The sequence below is a fragment of the Lolium rigidum genome, chromosome 2, assembly GCF_022539505.1.
Source record: "Lolium rigidum isolate FL_2022 chromosome 2, APGP_CSIRO_Lrig_0.1, whole genome shotgun sequence".
Classification (NCBI taxonomy): Eukaryota; Viridiplantae; Streptophyta; class Magnoliopsida; order Poales; family Poaceae; genus Lolium; species Lolium rigidum.
The window spans coordinates 144731435-144759095 of record NC_061509.1 but is presented as its reverse complement, the minus strand read 5'-3'; the positions used below and the strand labels follow the sequence as shown (position 1 = coordinate 144759095).

Genomic DNA, 27661 nt, shown 5'->3' with positions numbered 1-27661 from the left:
ATTTTATCAATGACACATCAAAGGTTTAAGTTGCTAACCGCGATCGAGGAGGAAAAAATAAATGAGAAAGCTCAAGTGTGGCTCCAACACTTCATATCATGTTTGTTTCATGCTCTTGGGGCATTTCATCAAACACCTTATGTGCATAAGAGGAACCAAAAGCAAACCTAACACCCACTTGTGAAGTTTGTGAAGAGAATGGCTCCAAATGGCTAAGTGTTGGCTGCTGGATGGGTATATATAGGGGAGGGGCTTTAGTCGCGGTTGGCCTGGCAAACCGTGACTAAAGGTGCCCGAAGGCCTTTAGTCGCGGTTGGCCTGGCCAACCGCGACTAAAGCCCCTCACGTGCACCAGCTGGCCACCGAGCGCCCTGGGCCCAGGCCTTTGGTCGCGGTTCGCCTCTCGAACCGCGACTAAAGGTCCCATTAGTCGCGGTTCCTACAGCTTCGCGACTTATGGGGCTGGACGGAGGCCTGTTTTTCCACCAGTGAAGGAAAGCTAGAGTTGTAATAGGAAGTGTTATTTGTAATCTTGCGGGACGGGTCAGAAACCCTCCCGGACTCTGTAAACTTGTGTACTACGAATCCCTCGGCTCCGCCTCCTATATAAGGGGGAGTCGAGGGACAAAGAAAGGATCGAATCGTTGTTTTCTCAAAACCCTAGCTTTTACATCGTCGAGTACTTTTCGGCTGAAACCTTCGAGATCTACTTGCCCTCTACATCCAACGAAACCCTAGTCTACTACTTGTAGGCATTGACAAGTTAATACCTTGTCACTAGTACTGGCAGGACTACCACACTACCTCCTCGTTGGTCTTGTTTTCTGTTTGGGCTTTGGCATCGATGATACTGGACATAGTATATTGCTACGCCAATTAATTTGGATTAGAGGAAGTATTATATATTTGTAGACAAAATACTCTGAGCTCGGTCGATTTATATATATCATATAATCCATGAAAAGGATAACACCGCTTTGACTGAATCATCTGAACTTTATGGTCAAAACGTTATATCAATGTCCGGAACGTGCCTTAAGAAATCACCTAACTTAACTTCTGGAACCCAATACGGCAGTCAAACGATGATCCATGTCTGGATCGTGCTGTACTTCGCCAACCAGGACACATGAGTATCTTGCAAGAAAAAACAGGACATGTAAGCTGTTTCACGTGGAAGTACTTATCTCACCTTTTCCATCTTACTTATGTCCCCGCCAATTTCCCTCTCATCAGCAACATGTCAATTGTTTAGTGCATATTGAGTACTATTTGAATTTCGCTAAAGCGAATGCTCAAATCAATGCCAGGGTATGAGACCGATTATCTCACTGAGAGGCTTAGTTTATTTTTAAATTAATGCTGTTATGCTACGTAAGCTCAGTCAACAATTGGAGGGTTCCGATCAGTCAATATATCTTACAGCTTTGTGAAGCATAGCCGATTAAAAAGATGCTATCAAATGAAGTTAGTATTGCGGCGAACCAGATGTTGCTCATCCTTCACAGTCCACATGCTTCGCCCTAAGCTAGCTACCCAAAAGCTTATATGTGTACAGTGTACCTCTGCATGGGTTGCTCGGGAGTTCAGGTGTTGCACGCATGGTAAGCCTTTGTGTGCACTGTTAATCCCAGGACATGCATGTGAACACTATACGTGCGTATGAAGATCACATTTGTGTGGTGTACGTGGTGAGGAGGTATTTACTCAAGTACTTTGACGATGCGAAAACCCAGGCTAGGGAGAGCTGACTTTGACCGCTTGACTGAAACCATCAACAGGACTAAGCAAACAGATGGCGTATCTAGAGACAAATATGATCTCAATCAAATTGCAACTTCAGTTTAGTGAAAAGTACCACTTGCAGTTTTCATGAAAAGTGCGATCAAACAAATTGCACTTTTTCGATAAACTGAATTTGCACTTTTTAAAAATAGATTAAGGAGCTTGTGACTTGCACTAACCAAACAAAATACTTAATCCCTCAATGTAAGCATGCATGCATGTGTGCAAAAACTCTAAAATGTGGTTGAGCTTGCTCGCTTCCTGTACCACACCCCAATCAAACTTTGGTTAGCATTATTAGTTAAACTTGATATCGTTTGCCTTTTTAAAAATTATATTCACTACATTTTGGCAACGAGGAAGTACATCTTTTTTTTCTTCTCCCTTCGAAATTTTGCCGAGCCATCCTATTCACAGAGCGATACTGCTGGCTTGATTTCAGATCCATCGTATGGTTAAAGAAAGGACGGTGGTGCCAAGGCAAGAGAAGTAACATGGTGCCAACACAAGGGGAAAATAAACCAGCCTTAAAAAAATTCAAAATTTCTAAACATCACGAATACGAGTAATTAAATAGCCCTAGAGGTGACGAATCTAAGAATCTAGGTAACTAAAAGGAAGCTAGATCCCAATTTGATCACGTTGATTTGATATGGTTATCATCAATTGTGTTGTCACTTATCAAATATGCATGAACCTATGATATAAATAGTTATTACTTAGTGCTAGAAGATAGATATTACTTATCCTTTCATGTGCCATTTCGTTGATAAATTTTTTTGTGATACATTTGTTCTCCCATTATGAGTACTAATTGTTTTCACTTAAATATTTGTGTGATATTTAGAGTATTTTTTAAAACTAAATATGTTATGTACAATCAAAAGTTAATACTAGAGAACACATCTGACAATGGATGTTTTAGTTAAGTCAGTGATAGATTGTCAAGGTTGTGATTAGTTCCAGCAGATCATTCACGTGTAAATATGGATTTTTCATGTGTAAATATAGATTTTTCACGCGGCTTTTGGTTAAAGCTCGACCAAATATTTGGTATCACATGTGCCTCTTTATCTCCAAAGAAATATAGAAAAATAAGATGGGCATGCACGTGCGATTTGAAACTTGAATCTCGTGAACAAAGACTTTTGCCTATGATTCGAAAGTAAACCAATTCAAAATAAAATTTTAGCTAAATTTGAGCGTACTATGGATGTTTTTACTGATCTTAATGTAGGCGATTTCCCATTGGACACCTCTTTCAGTGGGTGATGTTTTCCACCCCTCTATCTTTCGAAGTTACACAAAATGTTCATGAATCATATACCTCACAACCTCTCTTGCTAGCTAATGAATGCCTTCTTAAATACAGTGTACATGTGCATGTGGCTTGAATGCTTAGCTAAGTCTCCTCATTTCTATGGTAACAAAAAGTTGTACACAAACAAGGGCAATAAACACTTTCAGTTATTTTTTCCTCCAAGAATCATCCCGAAAACAATTTACTAAAGTTGGCAGTGAAGGCACCTTCAAGAAACACATGTTCAATGAAATATATCTTCCTTAGCTCGAAGCAGCAACTAAAATGGAAAATAAGATAAAAGTAATCGCAGGACACACTGTTCCATAGATTTCTCGAGATTTGATCCAGATGGTGGTACTAACTGCTTAGTCAATTTTGTCCTGCCCTGAACAAGACATGGATATTCCACCCTCACATCAAAAATAAGATTAATTCAAAATGTTTTACTATACCCGATTTAATCTTCAACAAGCACATAATGTTTTACTATACAAGTGTGGACTTGAATATAAACATTTATCACACATCTGTTTATACTAAACTTTTTTCCTAATTCTAACTTGTTTTGGCAATATATAATCTCGACCAACATATTCTTTGTTACACATAGAAGTATTAGCACTATATATATAAGATTAACAGTAAATATAGTTATTATACAGTTTTAACTTCTGACATTGTAAATATATTTCAACTTCAGGTGTGCTTGTTTTATTTCTGATTGAACCCCTTCGGAAAAACTTATGAATGACTTCGCATTGATCCAATAAATATAAAACATGAAAACGCACGCCTCCATGTTTAATGTATCAAATATAGTACAAAGATAAATTGTGTGCATACATACGCGTTATCATCAAATAAATATTTCTTTAAATATCTTGGCCGAGAGCCCTAGAATGTAACAATATTTTGATAAGACAACACTACGTTAGTAACTGTCTACGAGAGGATTCTCCCTTGAATCACTGAATGGAGATAGTTTGTGTGCGTAGCTGCGGAATAGGGCGGACACCGGTGACGAGGATGCTATTGATGGCTTTTTTTTTCGAAATGGGGGTGAACCCCGGCTTCTGCATCATGACGATGCACACGGCCCTTTATTAAAAAATAGTCCAAGACACAATTCGTTTACAAAACACGCATGAACGAAGATCGATACAATAACCAACCATCGAAAGAACCAGCATACTAAGACTATAAATCAACATAGCCTCCTAGTATGACGCCAACCAGCCTGGCACAAGATATCCTGAGCAACCGTCAGGAGCCGTATGCAGCCAGAAGCCATGGCATCCCGCAGCCCCTCCGGGGAAAGTAGTGCCCAGAGATGGACCCAATGGGAGACCATATGAATAACCTGCAAAAAGTTGAAAGACGATTTTTTATTAAAAATTATATCATTTCTAATCCTCCAAATAGACCAACATAAAGCAGATACCCCAATCCGGATAAACGCCTTAGATTGTCTATCTACTCCATTTAACCAATTACCAAACATATTAGTAATATTGGTTGGAGGTGGAAGATCAAAAGTGAAAGAAATCGTACGCCATACAAGTTTAGCTAGCGGACATTCAATAAACAGGTGTTGAATAGTCTCCTGCTCCCCACAGAAGACACATTTTGTACACCCATTCCAATGACGTTTCGCTAAATTATCCTTGATTAACAACACATTATTACTCATGAATCACATAAAAATCTTAATCTTTAGCGGTATTTTCACCTTCCACAAATACTTTCTCAGGTAAGGAGTATGGTCACACCTTGCCTATTGATGGCTAGGGATACGGTACACCCGCTAGGGCAAGATCTAGGTATAACCCTTAACGATTAATCCTCTGAATAAATTATGCACAACACCTTGCCTCAGTGAGCACATCACAAGTCATATCACCAACAAGGAGATCTGTCCGAGCTCTTAAATTACTCCATATGGGTAGAAAGGGGAGCCACATGATATGAATATATGCAAAATGATAAGTTGATTCTTGCGTGAACCATCCAGCAAACCCTTGTTAGGTAGTCAGCACAGCTACGCATGCATGGTAGTGTGGCTGTATGTAATCTAACACAATGGTTTGTGCTTGCCATCGAACTGGCGGCCAAGTTCTTTAGCTAGATCTATTTGTGCTTTGGAAAGATATATGGAATGATGAAGTGAGAGAAACAAAATATCCACACTTTCACTCATTTGCTAAAAAATGGTAATATGATTATGGAGAAGGCTGTAAACATTGCAGCTGACGACATATATGATATGTACTATCTTCCCTTGTCAACCACTGCTCATGAACAACAACATGATCTCCAAGAAGAACTGAACTCTCTGTGCATATATATCTGATGATCATGATATATGGAAATTTATGTGGGGGGATTCACATTTCACCATTTACAGAGCTATGATTGGGCAACATGACACACCTAAACCAATGTTGGATTTATGGAAATCATGCTTCTTGCCAAGACATAAATTCTTTGCATGGCTCCTTCTACATAGCAGATGAACACAAAAGATCTGATGAAGAAGAAGGATCTTCTTGTGAGTTCTCTGATTGTGTATTGTATGACATGCCCATAAGAGACTCTCCTACATGTGCTATTAGAATGCAGCTTCAGCAAAAAATTCTGGTGGGCAATTGGATTTGAGTGGTGTGACATACACAATATGGTTTAGGAGGCTGAAGGAAGATACTCAGTTAGCTTCATGATGGAGATATTGATTAGTGGATGCTGGATCTTATGTGACCAAAGAAATGATTACATATTCAATGAGAAAGTACCCTCTGTTCCTAGATGTATAGCTAGATATAAATCATTTTCTCCTGGCCGTGCATTTATCTAGGTCAAACCCGAAGGAAGGCATGTAAGCATGGCTAGACACTCTATAAGCTTGTAATAAATGAACCATTGATCATGTAAATATTTTCACCCTTTTATATCAAACGTGCTTCCTTTTTTATGCAATACATATTTTTCTATTGAGTGAATTCCACTTTTTACCCGGTAGTTGTGCATTTGTGATACATATTACCCCATTTAGTGTAACTTCTACCAAAATATTGTATTTAGGAGACTTTAAACCCGGTGTAGAGCCAATTTATCATTTTACTTGTTATTGTTAGATAGAATAGATACGATACGTCAATGTGAAGCGATAAAATATGTAAATATAGAAAGACCTCATGGACGATTCATGCCCAAACTTATTTAATCCATATATTCCTTTCATCACTAACGCCTTGATATTTTTGGGGCTCGATCATCACCTAATACACTGTCCAATGGATACACACCAAAAAATAAAGGTACAAAGTCTTTAAAATGGGTAATCTACGTAAATTTTCACTCCACGGGGTAATTAGTGTCACAAATGCAAAACTAGAGGGTAAAAAGTGGAATTCACTCTTTTCTATTTTAATTTTGTAGCTTCTCCCCTTGAAAATATTGTTGAGCAATCCTATTCGCATGGCGATACTGCTGGCTTGAGTTCAGATCTGCCGTATATGTACAAGATTTGGGTATAACCCCTACCGATCTCCCCGAGTAAATTATGCACACCCACTTTGTCTGAGCTCATCGTATCTGCCAAGCAGATCTCTCCGAGCTCTTAAACTAATCCACATGGGTAACTGGTCAGAGGACGGGGAACCACGGGACAGGAATATATGCAAGACGTAAGCAGATTCTTGCGTGAACCGTGCAGTAACCCATATGAAGCCAAGCCCAGCTAGGGTACGCATGCATGCTAGTAATCTAACGCGATGCTTTGTGCTTGCCATCGAACTGGCGGCCAAGTTCTTTCGCTAGTTAGATCTCTTCGTGCTTTCAAGAATCTTTCGTCGTCGTCTAAGCTGTCATATGGTCGTTGAGTTAACAAACCAGCCACGCGAGCAACGGTACATTTAAATGTTCCACGACAGCAGGCCATCTAGACTTATTTTTTGTTATTAGGAATAATTAACGACCGTTAATTAAGAGATAATCTCACTTGTAATGGGAAACCGTCGTAGCCAGTTGGCCCCTAGAGCGTCGCCTCCACAAACCGACCTAAAAACCCGCCTCTGCAATACCACTAATTATATTGCCCCTAAATTGTTTTATCCTCATGAAATTCAAAAGAGTGGAGAAATAAAAAAGGGGCCTGCTGATAATCCTCCGGAGGCTCAAAACCTCCCAGCCTCCGGCTTCTCTGCATGACACGTGTCTGTTTTAGCCAAAACCATGACTTTGCTTCGTCGCAACAAAAAATTTCCCGCTTTTGCTTCATTGAAGCAAAAACGGTTCGTCTGGAAATAGAAAAAAATAATACCAGGTGACACAGTGCTCATCCGAGACCAAAGTCATGACTTTGCTTCGTCGCAGCAAAAAATCCCCCGCTTTTGCTTCATTGAAGCAAAAAACGGTTCGACTAAAATAGAAGGAGAGTTGCGACTCGTTCACACTTTGCTTCATCGCTGCAAAAAACCTTCCACTTTTGCTTCATTGAAGCAAAAAAACTATTCGACTGAAAATAAATAAAAAGACTTACCGGAAACTCTCGGAGCAACATACTTCACCGGAGACCTCGACGGAGATTTCGTGACAAAAACTTTGTGCTATTGATGCTAAACCGACCTCGCTGGAGACATGGCCGGAGACATTGAAGCAACAATTTTATACTAAAGTAGCAAAAACACATAACATTTGTAGCAAAAAAGATATACTACAGTAGCATTCTCCACTACTCGCGAGAGACATTGCCGGACACCTCGCCGGAGACATTGTAGCGCAACATTTATACTAAAGTAGCAAAACCATAGAACATTTGTAGCACATGATTTATACTACTGTAACATCGTCAACTACTCGTTGGCGCAACACCGACGGCATCCCAGCTCCGGCTAGCATCAACATCACTCGCTTCTTGCGCCATCGTTGAGGGTTTGCAGCACAATCGTTGAGCATTTGGAGCAATACTAGTGACAGATTGCAGCTCCGTACCACAACATTTGCATCTCCGTCGACCCACAACATTTGCATCTCCTCCCGACATCGTTTGCAGCACAGTTCGTATGCGTGTGCATGGGAGAAAGAGGAGGCACAACCGGGAGCGGCCGTCGAGCGGCGCAGCAGCTTCAGGACAGCATAAGACTTAAAGGCTCGAGGAGGAACCGCAGTGTGGGTCAATAGCGTCATGATGGTCGACATGCCTGCAAGATAAGCACCGTCTCTCTTCCTTTGCAGCTCTGTTGTCACATATTGCTCGCGGCACAACAACCCTTCTTTATAGCTCCGCCACCAACCGCACGTAGTAGAGCGACCAAACATTTGCAGCTTCGTCGTTGACAGCATGCAGTAGGGCAGTCCAACATTTGCAGTTCCGTCCTTGCCCAACACTCTGCAATGGTGCCCCAGCTTGCAGCATCGACGTTGAACCTTTGTAGCTTCGGTAATGGGCGGTTGTAGCGGCACCGACAATGTTGGCGGAGGAGATCGCGCGAGCAGCACGCCCCTCGCTGGGTGTTGGTGGTGGAGGAGCTCTGGGGACCTCGTTGGGCACACTGGCGCCTCTGATGGTAGAGGAGGTGCTACAGTGCACCGGCGCCATGGACCTCCGTGTCCGTGGTGGTCCAAGTGTGTAGATCGGTGGTGGCCCCCTCGAGGCACAGGTCGGTGCAGTGGAGGTCAGCAGCGGCGCCCCGGGGCACATGGAGGCGCGGTGGAGGTCTGGCGGCGGCCGACAAAGTGGAGGTGGAGCGCGGGCTTCCGGCGAGGTGGAAGCGGAGGTCGCCGCGCTAATATGCCCCGGCGCGCGGCAGCAGACGTCAAGGTAGAGGTGGAGGCGCGGCGGCGGACGTCGAGGTGGAGGTGGAGGTCGGCGCTACCGACAAGGTGGAAGAGGAGGTCGGGCGATGGAGCCGCGTGGGGTACGACGAAGGCGCTGCCTGCGATCGCTCTCAGTACTTTCCCTGGGCCGGGATCCTGTTATGCGTTCGTGTTGACGAAGAGAAAAGGCAGGAGAAGATAAGAACGTGGCCCACCAATGGTCAAGCTTTGTGTGAACCGATCGACCGGATCGGACGAGTCACAACCCGGAGGTTGCGATCAGCGCAGCCTCCGGAGGATACGAAGCATTTTCCAATAAAAAAACCTGCAAGTCAGATCATGCGATAACCTCGCCGATTAATTCACAAAGTCTCTTCCAACTTCGACATTCCAGAAATATATTCACGGAATTGGTATGCGACGACTTCGAGATTTGCAAGAATCATGGGAATATCTTCCTCAACTATTCCAGCTCAAAGCATCAAATTATACTCTTTAAATTAATGAGTTTACTTTACAGGTTCTCGTTAAGGTTTTAATAAGGTAATATCAACATAATTACATACCATTTGTTTTCCCTGCCAGGGTTTTAGGGAAGTGTACACGGCACCTCTATATTCTATGGATTTACTCCATATTAAGTTAACAAAGGCAATAATTATTATATGTTGTCTTATTTTCTTCTTATTTTTCTACTAGGTTTGAACGAGGTTTAACAAGATATCCTACACTACTCAATTTTTCCCGTGGGGTTTCTGGAGGAGACTTAATTATAATGATGGATCTTTATGCAATGAATCAGCGATTAGGGGAGTGCTAAAAATAATTGAGGCTCTTTAACTGAAAGATAATCCTCAATTGTAATCTCAAGCACTGTGGGAAGCGTGTCGTAGGCAGTTGGCCCGTCATCTTAAATTCTGTACATGTGCTATGTAAGGATTACCTATTGAGTCATTTGCTCGTTGTCTCTCGTTCTCTCTACTTCTGCTATCTCCACCGGCGTTTTTCAAATAGTCGCCGGTAGGATCACCGACACTGCAATATGGAAGCGCTGGCAGTGTATCCTCTATTTGGGACGCTGTTCCCACACCGGCGCCTACCATACGGCGGCCCTCAAAAAAATTTCTTTCCTTTTTACAATATTTTGAAACAACATATCAATCACATTTTATTCATACTATATTCAATAGTTCATACAATCACACAAATAGTACTTAAATTATTCATGCAATCAAATAAATAGTACTTAAATTATTCATACAATCAAATAAATGGAAATTAAATTATTCATACAATCAAACAAATATAACTAAAATCATGCATTGTTGATGGCTCCTCTCCTCGCCCACAAATGCGCAGCTAGATCCGGTTGAAGTTGTACATGGACACCTGCATCTCGAATTTCATTGTGCATACGAAGAAAATCGGTAAATTTGGGGGGTACATGCTCGCTCTTGATAATCAAATGGTTGATCATCATGCACAAGTTCGTACTCGCTCTCAATGATCATGTTGTGCATGATCATTGAGAGCGTTCATCACCTCTCATATATGAGACTCAGACCAGTACCTGACAACGGCAAAACGCTGCTGAAGCGCCTCAAAAGCACGCTCAACATCCTTGCGTGTTGCTTCCTGGCAAGTTGCAAAATAAGCGTCCATCTCCGAAGCTGGAGACGGAATTTTCTTCACAAATGTACCATACGTCGGGTAGGTACCATCAGCTAGAATAGTATTCCTTGTTGTATGTGTGGCTGTTTACCTCAAAGTTCACGGCAGGAGCTTGTCCCTCGGCTAGCCTGGAAAATACCGGAGAGCGCTGCAACACGTTGATATCATTGTTTGTTCCTGCCATGCCAAATCCAAAGGTCATGGTCTGCCACCGCCTCAAAAATGGCACTGCACTCACCGTATGCCCCTTGTTGACCCCCTGCCAAGCAAAAGGACAATTCTTCCAACCCCAATGCATACAGTCAATACTTCCGAGCATCCCAGAAAACCCTCTTGCTGAGTTTTTTGCAGGATCGAGCTGTATCATCTACCCTTAGTGCTCTCAAATAGTCTTTAGCAAACACCGCTATGACGGCTCGGCAAAATTTGTAGAGTCTTTGTACATATTGACTCCGCCGTCCGTAGGTAGTCATTGGATGTATCTAGAGGAGCTCTGTATGCAAGACATCGTATTGCAGCAGTGCACTTCTGAATTGAGGTGAAGCCCCACAAACCTGTGCAATCTTGCTTGGCCTTGAAGTAGTCGTCGTACTCCGTGATGCCGTAAACAATCTTCAAGAATAGCTCCTTGTTCATCCTAAATGGGCGTAAAAATTCCTTCGGTGAATGAGACGCGTCCCAAAAGATGGGGAAAACGGTGCGTCTGGCCCACGCTTGTTTTCTGATGTGCCGCGAGGTGCCGGCGCGTCCGATTCACGCCCCTTCGCGAAGGATCCGACACACGGTTACCGGTGATTCTATTGGGCTCGAAAACTAGCCGGCGCCTTTTAGGACGCACTGGTGTGAGCCCAAAAACCATGCTGACCCCCAAAACGCTATCGTAGCCTATGGAATAGGCCGGTGGAGATGCTCTAAGAGCTCGCTTGCACCTCTCTTAGATTGCGATTTTGGGTCAGCATCAGTAGTGCCGGTGCCACCTGTGGTCGGTCCTCAGAGTCGCGGTTTCCGTTCATACTTTGCAAGTCCAGTCGTGCAGAGCTAATCAACACACGGGACGGTGTAATGCTTTTTTTTTTTTTTTTGAAACGGAGGCAAAAGCTTTGCCTCATTCTATTAATTAAGAAGAAAGTGCCCAATTTTTAGGAGAAAATCGGGCGAAAACCAACAACACACACCTAGCACCCCCGCCAACCTGGCCAACCCGGCTACCCACACGAGCTACGACGCCATCGAGGAGAAAGACCATCGTTGACGATGTCATCGAGTGTCATCGTCGTCACTCGTCAACGAGACAGCGATTCCGACTTCACCTTAGACAACCGCCATCGAGACCCTCGCCGCAAACGGCATCGGCACCCAAGTGAGCCTATGCCAAACAGTCGGCCCCCAAGCACGTCGAGGAGGAGGCAGCTCCGACTTCAACCGTGACCTTCATAGGAGAGGTTGCACACCTTGCACCGACGCAAGCACCAATCAAGTGGCATCGTTGCCACAAGTCGCCTCGCAGCTCCGACTTCACCATCATGGCAGGGGTGACGAAGGACATGCCGCAACTCCGATCCGCATACCATTGTCATCGTCGCCACGCAACCCATGACGCCAACACCATCCAACTTCCACGGGTCCCTCCGACCTAAGCAGCTCCAAATCGATGCCCTCAGGAGGGAAGACGACACAAGAGTGCCGCCATCGACCGATCACGAATGATCTAGGGATTTCCCCGGAGCATACCCGCACAGAAGCCACAACGTCACCTCGGCGATGCCTTCAAGAAGGGAGCGGCGCCCGAAGCCGCCGCCATCGCCGGCCTCGCCAGCTGCCGGCCGGCCAGCAACCGAGACAAGGCGTTAGCCCGGGACTTGACGCGCCATCCTGCATCGTGCCCAAGACCGGACCACCTTCTTCCACCACGCCCACCAACACCTCGCCGCATCCGCCGGGCCACCGCCACGGCCCGCCTCCCCATCAGATCCGGGCGCGTAGGCCCCAGATCCGCCACCCCACCGTCCCGGAGCCGCAGCTCCGACGTCCCCGTGCCTGCCTTCGCGCCACACAGCGCCCGCCATGGCCTCCCGCGCACACCCGCCCCGGAGACACCCAGCGGCCAGCCGCCCGCCCGGCCACCCCCAACGCCCGGCCGGAGCAACCCCGTCCGCACCAGCCAGAGCAGCCGGCGCACCAACCCTCCGCCGCACCACCTCCAGCCCACCGCGGCCCGGACGGGCCCCCGGATGGCCCGCATCGCCGCCGCCGCCCGCCGCAACGCCATGGCCGTGCCACCACAGCCCGCAACGCCGGACGCACCCTCCCGCCGCCGCGGCAGACGAGACTCCAGTGGCCGCCGCCCCGGCTTCCTCCCTCCCTCCGGCGACGCCCCCACACGGGCCGGCCACCTCGACGGAACGAGCTCCGGCCCCTCACCCCCTTTGGAGATGAGGCCCGCCGCCACCGCGGCAAGGGCCGGCGGCAGCGGCGGCAGGGGGGCGGCGCAGGCCGGCTGCTGGCGGCGCGGTTGGGGACTGGCTCCCGGCATCGCCTGGGGAGCGACGCGAGGAGCCCTGGAGCGGTTTCTGGACGGTGTAATGCTCATCCATGAAGGAGGACACACGTGTACAAACATATGTAATCAAGGATCAAGGTGCATGCATGAACATCTGGATAAAGCGCCGGTCCCCAGCCAGATCGACGCGACGACGACGACCGTGTCGACCGACAGACATGCGGACAAAAATCGACGGCATGGATCTGCAGAAACGACCGCGTACGTGGACACACAGGTGGCCGTACGTGCGTGGAACCACTTAGCTAACCTGACGTGACGAGTTCACGCGTGATGGACCGACCGATCGCGTTCCATGCTGACGTTCATGGAAGATTCCGCGATCGGCGATCCATATCGATCTGCAGTATATACGTATGCGCTAGCTGCTGTGCCTGTGCTGGATTTAGCCTAGCAATGCTTAAGATAGCTTTGGAACGGGGGAAAAGTGTACACTTAGCTGCTACCTTAGCTGGGGGGCTGGGTCTACCACACTTACGATCGATCGCGACGTCTTACTCGACCGATGCATGCTCTGGTGTACGGGACAGCCTTGGTGCGCTTCCCCTATACCAGCGTGGACGAAGCCAACACATCCGCCTGGAGGTCCTTCGGCTGCCTCTCCGCCTCGAGCTGACGCGTCGTGAGCTGATCCTCCACTTCATCCACCGACACCACCTCCGCCAACTCCTCCACCGCAGGTCCTCGCCTGGCAATCTTGGCAGGTGGCCCCTCCGCCACCGGGCTGTCCACCACCCCTGTAGAGTCCAGAGCCGTCAGCTGAGAGCCCGTATCCGTCGACCAGGACCCGCCACGCCCAACCAGAGCCAAGCCAGTCTCCGTCCCCTTCCCTGCCAACCCTGTCCCTTCCACCATCTCGCCGCCCACAGACCGAGACGGAAGCTGCAGGTCTCCAAGGTCCAAGTTCGACCCATACTGATCGAAGGGTGCCTCTACTGCCTTCAGGCCCAGGTCCATCCCCTTCATGGCTGGCGGCGCGCTTTGCGAGCCCCTCGCGGTCGCAGAGCCACCCTTCCAGCCCGCGGGAGGTGCCGCCTCCTTCTCCTTCTCTTTGTCTTTGCCTTGGTCATCGCCCCTCCTCCTTCTACCATGCTTGTTCCATTCTCCCTCCGATGAGAGGTAATCGGAGTCATAGTCGTCGTCCTGGTCCCTGCGATCCGGTGGTGGTGGCGGTGGGCCCCCTGACCCACCCGCACCTCCCCGGGGTGGCGTCTCCGCCTGCACCCCCACGGTAAAACCCTGGTGAAGGATAGCTGTGTGGTTTTTTGCCCGGGTGGGGGTACGCCAGGGGAGGCGATTTCTCTACTTAGGGCGAAAGAACGGGTGCAAGCGGCTCTAGCGGCTACAGCTAGACATCTTGAGCTGGAGGAGCTCGCCAAGAAGGCGGCTGAGAGTGGCCTTCCGGATGAGGGCGTAGGGGCAGTAGGGAACTGCTCCCCAGAGGGCCCTCGGCGGGAGGTGGAGGGTGGGGACCTTCCAGAGTTGGGTGCTACCGGCGGGGAGCCGGCAGTGAGCCCTGGGGCCACAGTTGAGGGGTGTGACCTCTTGGAGCCGGGACTACACGGGAGTGGTTTAGCCCCTGCCAGGAGAGTCACCCGACGGAGGAAGAAGTCAGCTCTAACGGTCAGGAAAGGGAGAGGGAAACGCATAGGCTCCACATGAGGTTCATGATTCAGAATATTAGGGGGTTCTGTGCACCGGGGAGGCGCACACAGCTCACTGACATCTTCAAAAACGACCGTGTGGACATTATTGGTCTACAGGAAACGATAAAACAAGATTTCTCAGCTCAGGAGCTTAGATGGCTTGAGGTTGGGGGTCAATTCTGCTGGAGTTGGGTACCGGCAGTTGGACATTCCGGGGGAATGCTTCTGGGCTTTAGGGACGAGTCCTTTGAAGTGGGATGCTGGAGGAAGGGATCCTTCTTCATCAGTGCGGATATTTGGCAGAGGAACATCAACAAAAAGTGGAGGTTCATGTTGGTGTATGGACCAGCGGACCATAGTAGGACTTTGGAGTTCCTGGGGGAACTGGAGGGAGAGGTGGCCGCTTGCCAGTTACCTATTGTCGTGGCGGGAGACTTCAATTTGGTTAGAAGGGCAGAGGATAAAAGCAACGGTACTGTCAACTGGCCCAGAGTGCGGCGGTTTAATGATGCATTGGCTGGCCTGGCGCTAAGGGAAATCTCTAGAGCAGGGGCTCGCTACACCTGGACTAATAATCAGAGGAACCCAATTCGGTCTGTGCTGGACAGGGTGTTTGTTTCGCCGTCGTGGGAGACTCTCTTCCCCCTATGCTCGCTTTCGACCATCACTAGGATTGGCTCTGACCACTGTCCTCTTATCCTAGATAATGGCGAGAATGGGCTCAAGAGAACGCATAGATTCTTCTTCCAAACATGGTGGTTTGGGGTCCCGGGCTTTGGGGAGCTTGTTAAAGGGAAGATCTGTGCGGGTTTGGACGGGTCAGGAGCACATAGATGTAGCATCGATCGCTGGCAGGGAGTTGCCAGGACTACCCGACAGTTCCTCAAGGGGTGGGGAGCGAACCTGGGTAAACAGCGGAGGGCTCTTAGGGTAGAGCTTCTCGACCAGGTGGCTAATCTGGATAGGATCGCTGACGCGACCGGTTTGGATGAGGATGGATGGGCCCTCCGATACCACTTGGAAGACCAGATTATCCAACTCGATTGCATGGAGGAGGATTATTGGAGACAGCGCAGCAGGCTCAAGTGGACTCTTCATGGGGACGCTTGCACGGCCTATTTTCATGCCTTCGCCAATGGGAGGCGTCGAAAGTGCATGATTCCGCGCCTGATCACTGGCATCGGGGAGGTTTCTGAGCAGCAGGAGCTGGTTGAGCACATTTATGAGTTCTACCAGGGCCTGATGGGCTCCGTTGGGGAGGACAGGGTGTTCTCGCTGGCACAGGATCTTTGGCCGGTTGACAGGAGGGTCTCCGAGGAGGAGAACCTGGGGCTGGAGCTGACCTTCACACCTGAGGAGCTAGACGAGGTCCTAGCAGGGATGAAACCGGACTCGGCCCCAGGACCGGATGGGCTCCCGGTGGTGTTCTTCAAGAAGTTCTGGGAGAGTCTTAAAGGACCTATTCTTACGATTCTTAATGATTTCGCCCTAGGGAGGGTGGATATCTCCAGGTTAAACTATGGCATTATTTCTCTTATACCAAAAGTTAGGGGGCGGACACAGTTAGACAGTTTAGACCGATCGCCCTCATTAACGTCATCTTTAAGTTTGTCGCTAGAGCGTACGCTACGAGATTATCCCCGATTGCCCACAGGACGGTGGATCGCAGCCAGACTGCTTTTATTAAGGGCCGATGCCTGCATGAGGGTGTGCTGGCATTGCATGAGATTGCGCATGAACTGCGGGTCAAGAAATTGAAGGGAGTCCTCCTGAAATTGGACTTTGAAAAGGCGTATGACAGGGTGAACTGGGAGTTCTTGAGAGAGGTCCTGCTGAGAAAAGGGTTCTCAGCAGGAGTGGTTCATCGCCTGATGCAATTGGTGGTTGGAGGGAAGACAGCCATCAATATCAATGGCGAAATTGGGCCATACTTTAGGAACGCGAGGGGAGTGCGGCAAGGAGACCCACTCTCCCCGGTCCTTTTCGACTTTATGGTGGATGCCCTGGCGGCCATGCTGGCCAGGGCCAATGAAGCTGGCCACATCCAGGGGCTGGTTTCCCACTTAATACCCGGGGGGGGTGACGCATCTGCAGTACGCGGATGACACTATGATTCTGATCGAGCCATCAACACTGGGTGTGGCCAACCTCAAGGTGCTTTTGCTGTGCTTTGAGAATATGTCAGGGCTCAAGATTAACTTCACCAAAAGTGAAGCGGTGGTGACAGGGGTCACGGAGGAGGAAAAGCTCAGGGTGGCTAATAGCCTTAACTGTAAGTTGGGCTCCCTCCCCATGTCATACCTTGGGTTACCGGTTTCCGACAAGTCCTTGTCGGTTGCGGACTGGTACTTTCTCATGGAGAAAGTGGGTCATAGGGTTGACCCATGGCAAGGTCTTTACCTTGCCTCGGCAGGCAGGCTAGAGCTGACAAACTCGTGCCTTTCGAGCCTCCCGATGTTTGCCATGGGGGTCTACCTACTCCATGATTCTACTCATGGTCTGATGAACAAGGTTCGCTCCCGGTTTTTCTGGGAGGGAGTAGGTAATAAGCGGAAATACCACATGGTGGATTGGGCCACGGTGTGTAAACCGCGGGAGTGTGGGGGATTGGGAATCCTCAACACCAAACATATGAACATCGCGCTGATGCTAAAATGGATCTGGAAGCTCTACCAGAATGCGGAGGGTCTATGGGCAGATCTTCTTAGGGCCAAGTACTTGGGAGATGAGGACTTGTTCTCGCCTCTGGTGCCAACGAAAGGCTCACAATTCTGGAATGCGATCCACAAGGTCAAATGGTATTTCAAGCTGGGAGCAAAACACCAAGTCCACGATGGTCGTCGCACCTATTTCTGGCTCGACTGGTGGACAGGGAGGGGCCCATTACGTGAGTGCTTCCCGCTACTGTTTAGCTGCTGTGACAACCAGTTCATCACGGTGGCGGGCGTGCGGAATGCCGAGGGATGGCGCATCAGGTTTAGGAGAACCTTTGGGTTGGCAGAGATGGTGGAGTGGCAGAATTTATGCAGGATCTTTGACCTTCACCCTTTTGATCATGAGAGAGACGAGGTGTCGTGGGCCCTGGAAGCCTCGGGTCAATTCACCACAAGATCAATCTATTGCCGGTTGTCGCAGGGGGCGGCGGTAACACATTTTAAGGAGGTTTGGAGGGCTAGGGTTCCCCCCAAGATCAAAGTCTTCCTTTGGCAGCTCATTAGGAGTCGGCTTCCCTCCGGGGTTCAGCTGGCTAAGAGGAATGGTCCTTCTAATGGGGATTGCCCCTTCTGTGGGGATACGGAGGATTGCAACCACATCTTCTTTGGATGTCACCTGGCAAAGATGATGTGGGCGGGAATTAGGGAACTCCTGCACTGCGACTGGAATCCAACAGGGGTTGGCCATTTCATCGCCATCGTTCATGGTCTCTCGGGGTCTCTTCGTAGGCTAGCTTGGTTCACCTTTGCGGCTCAGTCCTGGGCGCTATGGAACATAAGAAACAAGTTAGCAATAGAAGGGAAACTCATCAACAACCCCGCTGATGCTATTTACCATATGTCCATGTACATGCAGAGATGGAGGGTTCTGGTCAGACCGAGGGACCGGCCGCTGCTGGACGCGGCGATGGGCGAGCTTAGGAGGCTACAGGCGACAATCGGGACGGAGGCGGCTGGATGAGCATGTCACAACCCCGGGCGTGCGTTTACCTAGTCCTTGTTGTTGCGCGTTGTACTCCTTCCTTGTGTTGTTTGGACCTGTGTGGACTTGTTAGAACTTGGTATCAGCTATCGTGATGTGCTGGAGTGCGTTGTATCGAATCTTTGTGGTCGTTGGCTTTATCTATAAAGCTGGGCCTTTTGGCCTTCTGTTTAATAAAATGCATGCTCTGATGCTCCTCCCAGCAACAAACTAAGTGAGCTGCTACTAGATGATAAAACAAGTGTTGACTAGCTGTTTATTGGTGTTTGACAATTCTGGTGCGACGGTGGATATTTAACCCTTTTTATCTGATGAACTCTTTGTGTCTTTTCTTCACACAGACATGTTCAGGGGCCTAGGAGTTCTTAAGTTATTATCCTGTTATCGACAAAGTTTGCATGGGAGAGTTAACATCTGTATATAGGTCTGATTTCTTCCATGCACCATATTACTAATCCATATTATACAAGATTTATTCTAAAACTGACCATTTGCAATGCCTGCCATTGCATCTTTCTGCAAAACTCAACTGCTTGATTTCGTCCAACTATTGGTCATCTGTATCTGCAGTTCTGAACCTATATACCCTACTATCGAACAAAAACGGGAAGACACGGGGAACATTCAGAACGCAAATTCGTAGCCTAATGTTTCAGCTATTCAGCTAATGATCTAGCTGCGCCAAAAGAGCACAACTCACTGTCTGGTGAATTGCCGGCAATACAGTACTAGCTCTCCATGTTTTTATCCTATATATCATGCACACGGACATTGCCAGCCTTCATGAGGTAACCAACTCCAAAAAGTTCACAACAGCACAGCTGACCTCCTGTGGCATTTAGCTGAGTCATCGGAACATAAAAAAACACAGCACAAGCTTATAGGTGGATTCTCTCCGTCAGGATAAAAAAACGCAATTGGACAATAATTCCTCTTCCTCCATTTGTTTAATTTCCTTGCATTTCAGCCCAAGCCTCTATATAAAGCAAGGCGATCTCCCAACATAGCTCCCGGTACTTTGCTGCAGCCATATCTTGCACTAGCTTCTCCTCCCTCCGCGAGCACCGCCATTGCCCTTGACCTAACCTGCTTGGTAGGATCGACACAGCGCACAAGCTAATAACCTTCTTGTGAAGGCCATGGAAACACTATCTCTAGCTGTATGGGCTGTTGCCTCGGCCATGGCCGTGGTTTCTTTCCTGTGGGCGTATAGATGGAGCCATCCCAAGGTAAACGGCAGGCTGCCTCCGGGCTCCCTCGGCCTCCCTCTCCTTGGCGAGACCATGCAGTTCTTCGCTCCGAACCCTACTTGCGATGTCTCCCCCTTTGTCAAGGACAGAGTGAACAGGTAGGGTAGTTAACCACCCAGTGTCCGACCACAATCGATTATTTCAGGCATTGTCACATTGGAGAAAGTACATATGAACTGAGCTTGCTGTAACATATTGGAGATGTTCGTACGTGTAGGTACGGTACTGTCTTCAAGACCAGCGTTGTCGGGCGGGCGGTGATCGTGTCCGCCGACCCGGACCTGAACCACTATGTGTTCCAGCAAGAGGGGAAGCTGTTCGAGAGCTGGTACCCGGCCACGTTCACCGAGATCTTCGGCCGCGACAACGTCGGCTCCCTCCACGGCTTCATGTACAAGTACCTCAAGACCCTCGTGCTCCGGCTGTATGGCCAGGAGAACCTCCGGGCGGTGCTCCTTGCTGAAACTGATGCCGCCTGCCGCACCACCCTCGCCTCGTGGGCAGGCCAGCAAAGCATCGAGCTCAAGGACGGCCTCTCCGCCGTAAGGCGTCCACTTCTTGCATGTGTTGCTGGAGCAAACATTCCTAGTTAGGGAGCTCATTTTTTGAACATCTCAAGGCTTAGATTGCTGATGTGTGCATCTCTTCTCCCAGATGATCTTTGACATTACTGCGAAGAAGTTGATCGGCTACGAGCCGTCAAAGCCATCTGAGAACCTGAGGAAGAACTTCGTGGCCTTCATCCGCGGCCTGATCTCCTTCCCGATGGACATCCCCGGCACTGCATATCATGAGTGCATGAAGGTACACAACATGCACCGATGCGCGCAATGCTTATTGACCACCGACGTACGCAGTGCACAAAACTGCACATGCATGCGTGTCAAGTCAACATACGACCAGTCAATGGCTTCCCTTAAGTCAATGGTTCCGTACTCACGCGGCAGAACCCACTCCCTTAAGACTCTAACTGACTGAAATTCTAAACACGTGACGTAGCTGAAATTACATGCATGTGTGTACAGGGGAGGAGGAACGCCATGAAGGTGCTCAAGGGGATGATGAAGGAGAGGATGGCCGACCCGGGGAGGAAGCGCGAGGACTTCCTAGACATCATGATCGAGGAGCTGAGAAAGGAGAACCCCGTCCTGACGGAGGCCGTGGCGCTGGACCTCATGTTCGTGCTCCTCTTCGCGAGCTTCGAGACGACGGCCTTGGCCCTCACGCTAGGCATCAAGCTCCTCACTGACAACCCAAGGGTGCTTGAGACGTTAACGGTTAGTTGCACAAATCGCGTGCGACTTCTAGATCAATGTTGTGTCCCTGAGCAAAGGCATGCAACTGGGCGAACTACTTGTGCCAAATAACAATTGACGAGATAATGCTCTTTGTGTGGCTAGGAGGAACACGAGGCGATTGTCAGGAACAGGAAGGACCCAGATGCCGGCCTCACATGGGCAGAGTACAAGTCCATGACCTTCACCTCTCAGGTGAGCCTAACCAGCACTAGCAAAGCTATGGTGCAAATTGCACAAATAAGAAATTCACACGATGTAATAGTGACTAACTAGTGGCAGTTAGAGCATTATGATAGTGTCAAACTAAACACAGGAACCTGGTAGCCCGGTGCGATTACACAAGTGTGTGCCTTTTGCGCCGTACTTGTGCAACCAGATGAGTAGTGAAGTTATTATCCTAACATTATACTAAAAGGAATTGAGAAAACGAAACTGAAACTCCAATTGAATTTAGCCTCTGAATAAAAACTAATGCCCTACCTCACTACCTCTCCACGTTGTGCATGAAGGTCACGTTGGAGATAGCAAGGATAGCCAACATCGTGCCCGGTATTTTTCGGAAGGCCTTGCAAGACATTGAATTCAAAGGTAATTGAGTACGTAAATATCATGGCGTATCACTTTCTGGTTCTTGGCGTGAGTTTAAGCGATCTGATCTTTTTCTGCATTCATTTTCTCCTTTGGGTGCAGGCTACACTATTCCAGCAGGTTGGGCAGTCATGGTTTGTCCTCCAGCAGTGCACTTAAATCCAGAAATTTACGAAGATCCATTGGCGTTTAATCCATGGAGGTGGCAGGTTTGTGCACTTTCATCTTTATACAAGTTGGCATGAACTCTACATATCTCATTTTGGATGCGAACCGAATATTAGGGTTAATTTCAGTGAGCTAAATAAATATGACAAAATATAACTTTAATTGGTATCTCCAGGGTTTTGTTTGTTTAAACTCCCAAGGTTCTCTATGCCAATAAACGACTATAGTCTATAATCCCTGAAGTTTGACCAGTCTAACGAAAATAAACCATTTTAAAAAAAACTAGTAACTATCTGCACTTGGAAGCTATTAGATCCAATGGCAACAGGCAGTTAATGAATCAATGTAATTCATATAAAATATTGTGAATTTCCCACAAATATAGAAGTCAGAGTTTCTAGTAATTCTACCCAGAGGATGAACATGGAAGTTCGGTAACTATAAGTCTACAAGCTCAGTTCTCTTCATTGTGTTACGTGATTAGTCTACATGGTTGATCGAGTGCGGTCAAGTCAGCCTCTAGAGAGCATCATATTGTCAAATGATACTCAATGTTCTGCTGATAAGGAACACGTAGGAATAAAGAAAGGAAGCGAACACTTACTTGTGTTACAGCAGTAGAAACAGTTGCCATGAAGCAAATGGCAGTAGAATAATATCTGCTTCTATAAGCCTCCATCCATGCATGCATGTACTTCATAAGCAAGCTGCACAGAAGTTATGTGTTCTGTTTTGAGTGTTGACTAGCCTCTTATCTGAAGAAATAACACCCATGAGCATTCGCTTGAGCAGGACAAGATGGAAATCACCGGAGGAACCAAGCATTTTATGGCCTTCGGTGGAGGTCTCCGGTTCTGTGTCGGAACCGACCTCACCAAGGTCCTGATGGCAACCTTCATGCACTGCCTGGTGACAAAATACAGGTGAAAATTTGTCATCTGAATCGATGTACATGTATTACACTTCATCTCCAATAACAAAGGTGAAATCAACTTTTTCTAAGCAAGAATTAATTTTCGCATTTCAGATGGAGGATGGTGAAAGGAGGGAACATAGTCCGTACCCCAGGACTGAGCTTCCCAGATGGGTTTCACCTTCAGCTCTTCCCTAAGAACTGATATCGTAATAGCACCAGCGGGCTTCTTGCAGATAAAATTACAATAAATAAATACGTGTGTAAAGACGGCACATCTATGTGGTGAAGTACTCTGAGGTCGTTTTAGGGCACCTCTTTAACTCGTTGGTACTCTGTTTCAGTAGTGTTATGTAGGCCTCTAGTCCAACAGAAAGCAATTGCTGATTGTTTCCCCTGATAGTAGTTAGTCGTCCACATGGTGTCCCCATGTTGTACGAGTCTACTCATATGTTGTATATCTCTTATTGTTTAAATACATTTTGCAAATTAAAGAAAGTGATTAGGTGCGTTTGTTTGTACTTCTATGGGAGTTCTTATAGATTTTATTTTCAAAACACATATTGACGAGGGTGCTCCCTGGCAATGCCCACCATGAGGGGCTTAGGATTGACAGATTCCTGCAGTCGCGATATCGGAACCAAACAAATGGGGAGAGAGATTTACCCAGATTCGGGGCCCTCGATGAGGTAAAACCCTTACTTCCTGCTTGTCTGATCTTAATTATCGAATATATCGGGTTACAATGGGGTAGCCGAAAGGCTATGGTGGTTGACTCGTCGAGAGGCAAGGGTTCTAAGCTTCTAGCTCTAACTTGCGGTGGATCTATGTATTGATGTTGTGTCTCGACAGCCCCGACTAGGTTACAACAAGATCTATTCTAGTCTTTCCTTATTCGGTGCCTTCTTGCCTTGTTCATCAAAAAACCTTCTTGGGGTAGGTCTCCTTTCTTGGAACCGATGCAAAGGCCCACCTTAGCTATTGGGCAATCTTCATGGGCCCCTAGTTGGGCCAGAGGAGATAGTCTAATGTTGGGTACCCGAACGGTAATGCCCACATCACATATACTCCCTCCGTCCCACCAAAAGTGTCTAGATACATCTAAAATTTGACAAAGTTGAGACACTTTTGGTGGAACGAAGGGAGTACAACTATACGCGCACGAAAGAGTTTCTTTACCGACGAATCACCATGTACCCCTCTCCACCGATGTGTGCTTCGTCTACCATTGAAATGTCATTGTGGGACGCATTCAATATCAGCGGCAGCAGACTTCGAGATACAACTCCCTTACATACAAACTAAGTAATATTATTTTTTCGAAAACCCAGCAAACGATACTGGCTTGAAATATGTACTAGGCAACCCGGATGTCAAAAATTTGGAAAACACAAAAGTTGACCAAAAAGAACCTGAAGAGGTTCAGAAATTCAGCTTTTTTAGAATCTCCGACCCATCGTAAAGCCCATTTGCTAGGTGTCTTAATCACCTCCAAAAGAAGATGCACCTTGAAGAGTTGGTCGTGATTAAAAAAAATGCAGCGGTTAACTTCTAGCTAAACCTGCGAGTGTACCAAAATAAGTAAGGACCGAGCCCCTTTATAATGGCCGGTCGTACTTTACGGGTTGATGGCGCTTCCCACATCATCAAGAGATGGCAAACAATTGCCGACTATTTGAAGCAAGCCTGTAATAGTGCATACAGCGACACAAAGTCCGTTGAAAGTAGCTGCGCGACTAGGCAGTCGATGAGAAGACACGGTCTCCATTTCCCACACGCGTAAGTGCATCCACTGTCAATGTAACTATCAATGTAACAATCTTCTAGGCTTAAGTCCGTCAACACAACCCAGATCGAACCCCTCCACTGTCATGTTCGTTCAGCACTCGTAACCGTAAGTTAGAACTCATCACTTCTAATGATTTTCACAACTGATGGAGGATTTGTGCCCGTCAATGGAGCAACGGAACCGTCGCCACCCAACAACCTCCGCGAGCACAAACTCCACGGACTCCACCTGCCTTGGCTTCCGAGTTTGGGTCGTCAGCCTATTTTCACAACTTTGGAAGTAAGGAGCCCAACCAACGGTTCTGAAATCCACTTCACCGATCAAAGACCACCTACATCTAATAGAGGGGTGGATAGGCGATGATCAAATTTAAGTGGAAATTTGGAGCTTTTAGAAAATTATTTTCTATTGGTTGCCTCCAGCACTCTACATGTGCAATTCTGCAAATATTGAACTTGTGAATGATTAGATTGCGAGCAAGTAAAGGGGTTACGGAAAAAGGATCGCAAACACGAAGATTTAGCGCTATCTTACGTTCTCCTTGGAGAAGGCTATGAAACACATTCCATGGATACCAAGACCAACCTATTTCCCCTTGATCTAGGACACCAAGTCCATGCGGAACCACTAAGAGGTAGATCTTCACAAATAGTAGGCGATCTATGACCTTCACAAACTCTCGTTTACAACACACCACGAAGGTTTCACTTGGCTAGCACTTGGATCTTGAAGCCTGTGCACACATACTACAAAGATAGTCTCGAAACACCATGAATCTCAAAATATTTGAGTAAAAAATATGAGTTAGGATAAGCAGGTGAAGCTTTGTGCTTAGGCAAGGTTTCCTCTTTGCTCAACTTTCTCACTTTGTCACGGAATGGGTTGGGGTTTATAAAGGAAAAGGTGAAAATCTGATCGTTACCGAAAAAAGTAACATGCCCCGAATTTCTAAATGGTCAAACCTAGTAGTTCTAGACTAGTTAGAAGTTAATTTGAACAATTTTCTAGAGATACTAACCTGAACTTCAATAAAACAATCGAGACCAGAGAACCTCTAAAAACGGAAAGAATTCGACGGTACTAGGATGGAACGCTTGGAGGTTCCACTCATCGTAACGACTAGTATTCATCCCAGCAATGTGCATGCCCGGTAGTTCCAACAAAAGAGGAACTCGGAAGTTCTGGAACTAACAAAATACCATCATGAAAGAGTTGGACTGAAAACTGCTAAATCCTTGATCGGAGATTGTGACCATACTTCACTCGGAAGTGTCAGGCCAATACATTGGACTCCTAAAAGAGGAAAACCGAAGGATTAGAAGTTTGTCTAGAGGTTCCGAGATAGAACAATGGTGGAGATTGATAAATTCTAGTGGATTCTAAGAGGAAAAGTTTGGGAATTTTTGCAGTGGGTAATTTTCCTCTATTTTTCCAAATGACCATCTTCATAGTACGATATAACTATGACTCTTCGAGGGAGACCATACATTTACTTGATTTTTAAGGGCCACCATTGCAATCAATGCTACAATAAGATAAAATATTTGCTACGCAAGTGAGGGTATGCTAATTGCTAAAACGGGCGGATAGTGACCTCCGACAGTGAGGGAGGCGGCGATTTTCCCCTATCCTCCCAGTATGGCCAGCACTGTCTAAACAAATAATAGGCATATATCGAAATTTCGACACAAAGGACCACCTGCTCCAACAAATTGTCAAGAAGGACCATCTATGAATGAAATTGCCCAAAAGGACCACCTCTGTGTGGCGGGGCCTGCCGGGGCCTGCCAGGCGACACGTGGCACCTGCCGCCGTTGGTCATGGCGGCAGGATGACGTGGAGAGTGGAGACGTGCCGCCGTTGGCTATGGCGGCAGGATGACGTCGATGGTGGGCCATGCCGTCATTGGCTATGGCGGTAGGATGATGTGGCGACGTGCCACCGTAGGCTATGGAGGCAGGATGACGTGGCAACGTGCCATCTCAGCGTGGCAGGGCCCACCTTGCTCTGCAGCGACCGTGCCCGGGTAACGTGCCGCCACACAGGATGGCGGCAGGGCCTGCCACCAGAGCTTATGGCGGCACGTGCCACGTGTCGCCTGGCAGGCCTGCCACCATGGAGAGGTGGTCCTTTTTGGCAATTTCATTCACAGGTGATCCTTCTTGACAATTTGTTGGGGCAGGTGGTTCTATCTGTCAAAATTTCAGCATATATCTACATGACACTTCTAAAACCGCGCCTTTCAGCACGCGGAAAACACTTCGCTACCGCTTCCCCGATGCACACTACGGTCGGCTATGACGCTGGATCAGAGACCTCCGCCGTTGATGCTGCGGCCGGCAACCGGCAAGGGTGGTGAAGGCATGTATCCCTCGGAAACCAGAGGAGCGAAATTTGGTATGCATCAAGTGGTAATCGGGAGAACCGCTCAACGATCGAATTAGATCGTACTTACCTTACCGGCCCGATCGCGATCTTCCTTTCGCGGCATCTCCGCAGTCCATGGCGGAAGAACAATTCGGGTTGGTTTTTGGCGGAAGGAGGCGGCGGCCGGCGACCTAACCCCACTCACTGTCGCCCGTTCTGGACTTATGGGGATGTGCCGATTCGGCTGCTCGTGCTCCTGGGCCGTGGTTGCTTGTCCTCGTCGTGGGCTGTGGTTGTTCGTCTATGGACAAGAAGAGTGGGCAAATTGGGCAGCCACCAAAGGTGGCTCCCGGCCCAGTAGATCCTTACTCTGAAGGATGATGCTCTGGTGTCAAAACTCAAAAGGTGGTTAGGGTTCGTTGATGGACTGACAGCATAATCACAGACTATCCTGTCCTACTGCGCCTTACATTAGAATTATTTTTTCGAACACATTCGTAAAGAACTGAAGAAACGGTTTGCCAAATCGCCAGTGCTGAGAGCTCAGAACAGCCACTAGGCCCCATCTTCGAACATGCGGGAGGCCATCTCCACCAGCGCGACGCAACCGTTTGCGTCCACGAGGTCGAAAAATGCATCTGAGACCAGCCTAGCGGCTTGACGCACAGTGATCGGGTTGTCCGCATAGACGAAAACATGGTCTAAATATGTGCCTCGGATACGTCTCCGCGGACGATGCGTGATGTGCCGAGTGTCCGCTCGCGTCTAAGCGGGCGTTTCATCGGGCCCGCCTGGCAGCAACCCAGGCTCGAT

General features: G+C 47.8%; 1 protein-coding gene across 1 annotated transcript; it reads left to right on the top strand.

Annotated features, from left to right (window-relative positions):
• Positions 1-19614: 19614 nt before the first annotated feature.
• LOC124687395 (cytochrome P450 87A3-like) lies at positions 19615-22897 on the top strand. Its single transcript, XM_047221180.1, has 9 exons — positions 19615-19823; positions 19943-20267; positions 20380-20529; positions 20751-21002; positions 21126-21215; positions 21533-21611; positions 21714-21820; positions 22572-22702; positions 22807-22897. Exons 1-9 carry the CDS (start codon positions 19615-19617, stop codon positions 22895-22897), a joined length of 1434 nt encoding a protein of 477 aa, XP_047077136.1.
• Positions 22898-27661: the final 4764 nt, after the last annotated feature.

What these genes read in the sequence shown, in the direction of transcription:
- LOC124687395 (XM_047221180.1), top strand. Translation starts at nt 19,615, where the DNA reads ATGGAAACACTATCTCTAGCTGTATGGGCTGTTGCCTCGGCCATGGCC. An exon ending in CATATCATGAGTGCATGAAG is followed by an intron (nt 20,530 to 20,750) that starts GTACACAACATG and finishes ATGTGTGTACAG; the next exon opens with GGGAGGAGGAACGCCATGAA. An exon ending in CCATGACCTTCACCTCTCAG is followed by an intron (nt 21,216 to 21,532) that starts GTGAGCCTAACC and finishes TTGTGCATGAAG; the next exon opens with GTCACGTTGGAGATAGCAAG.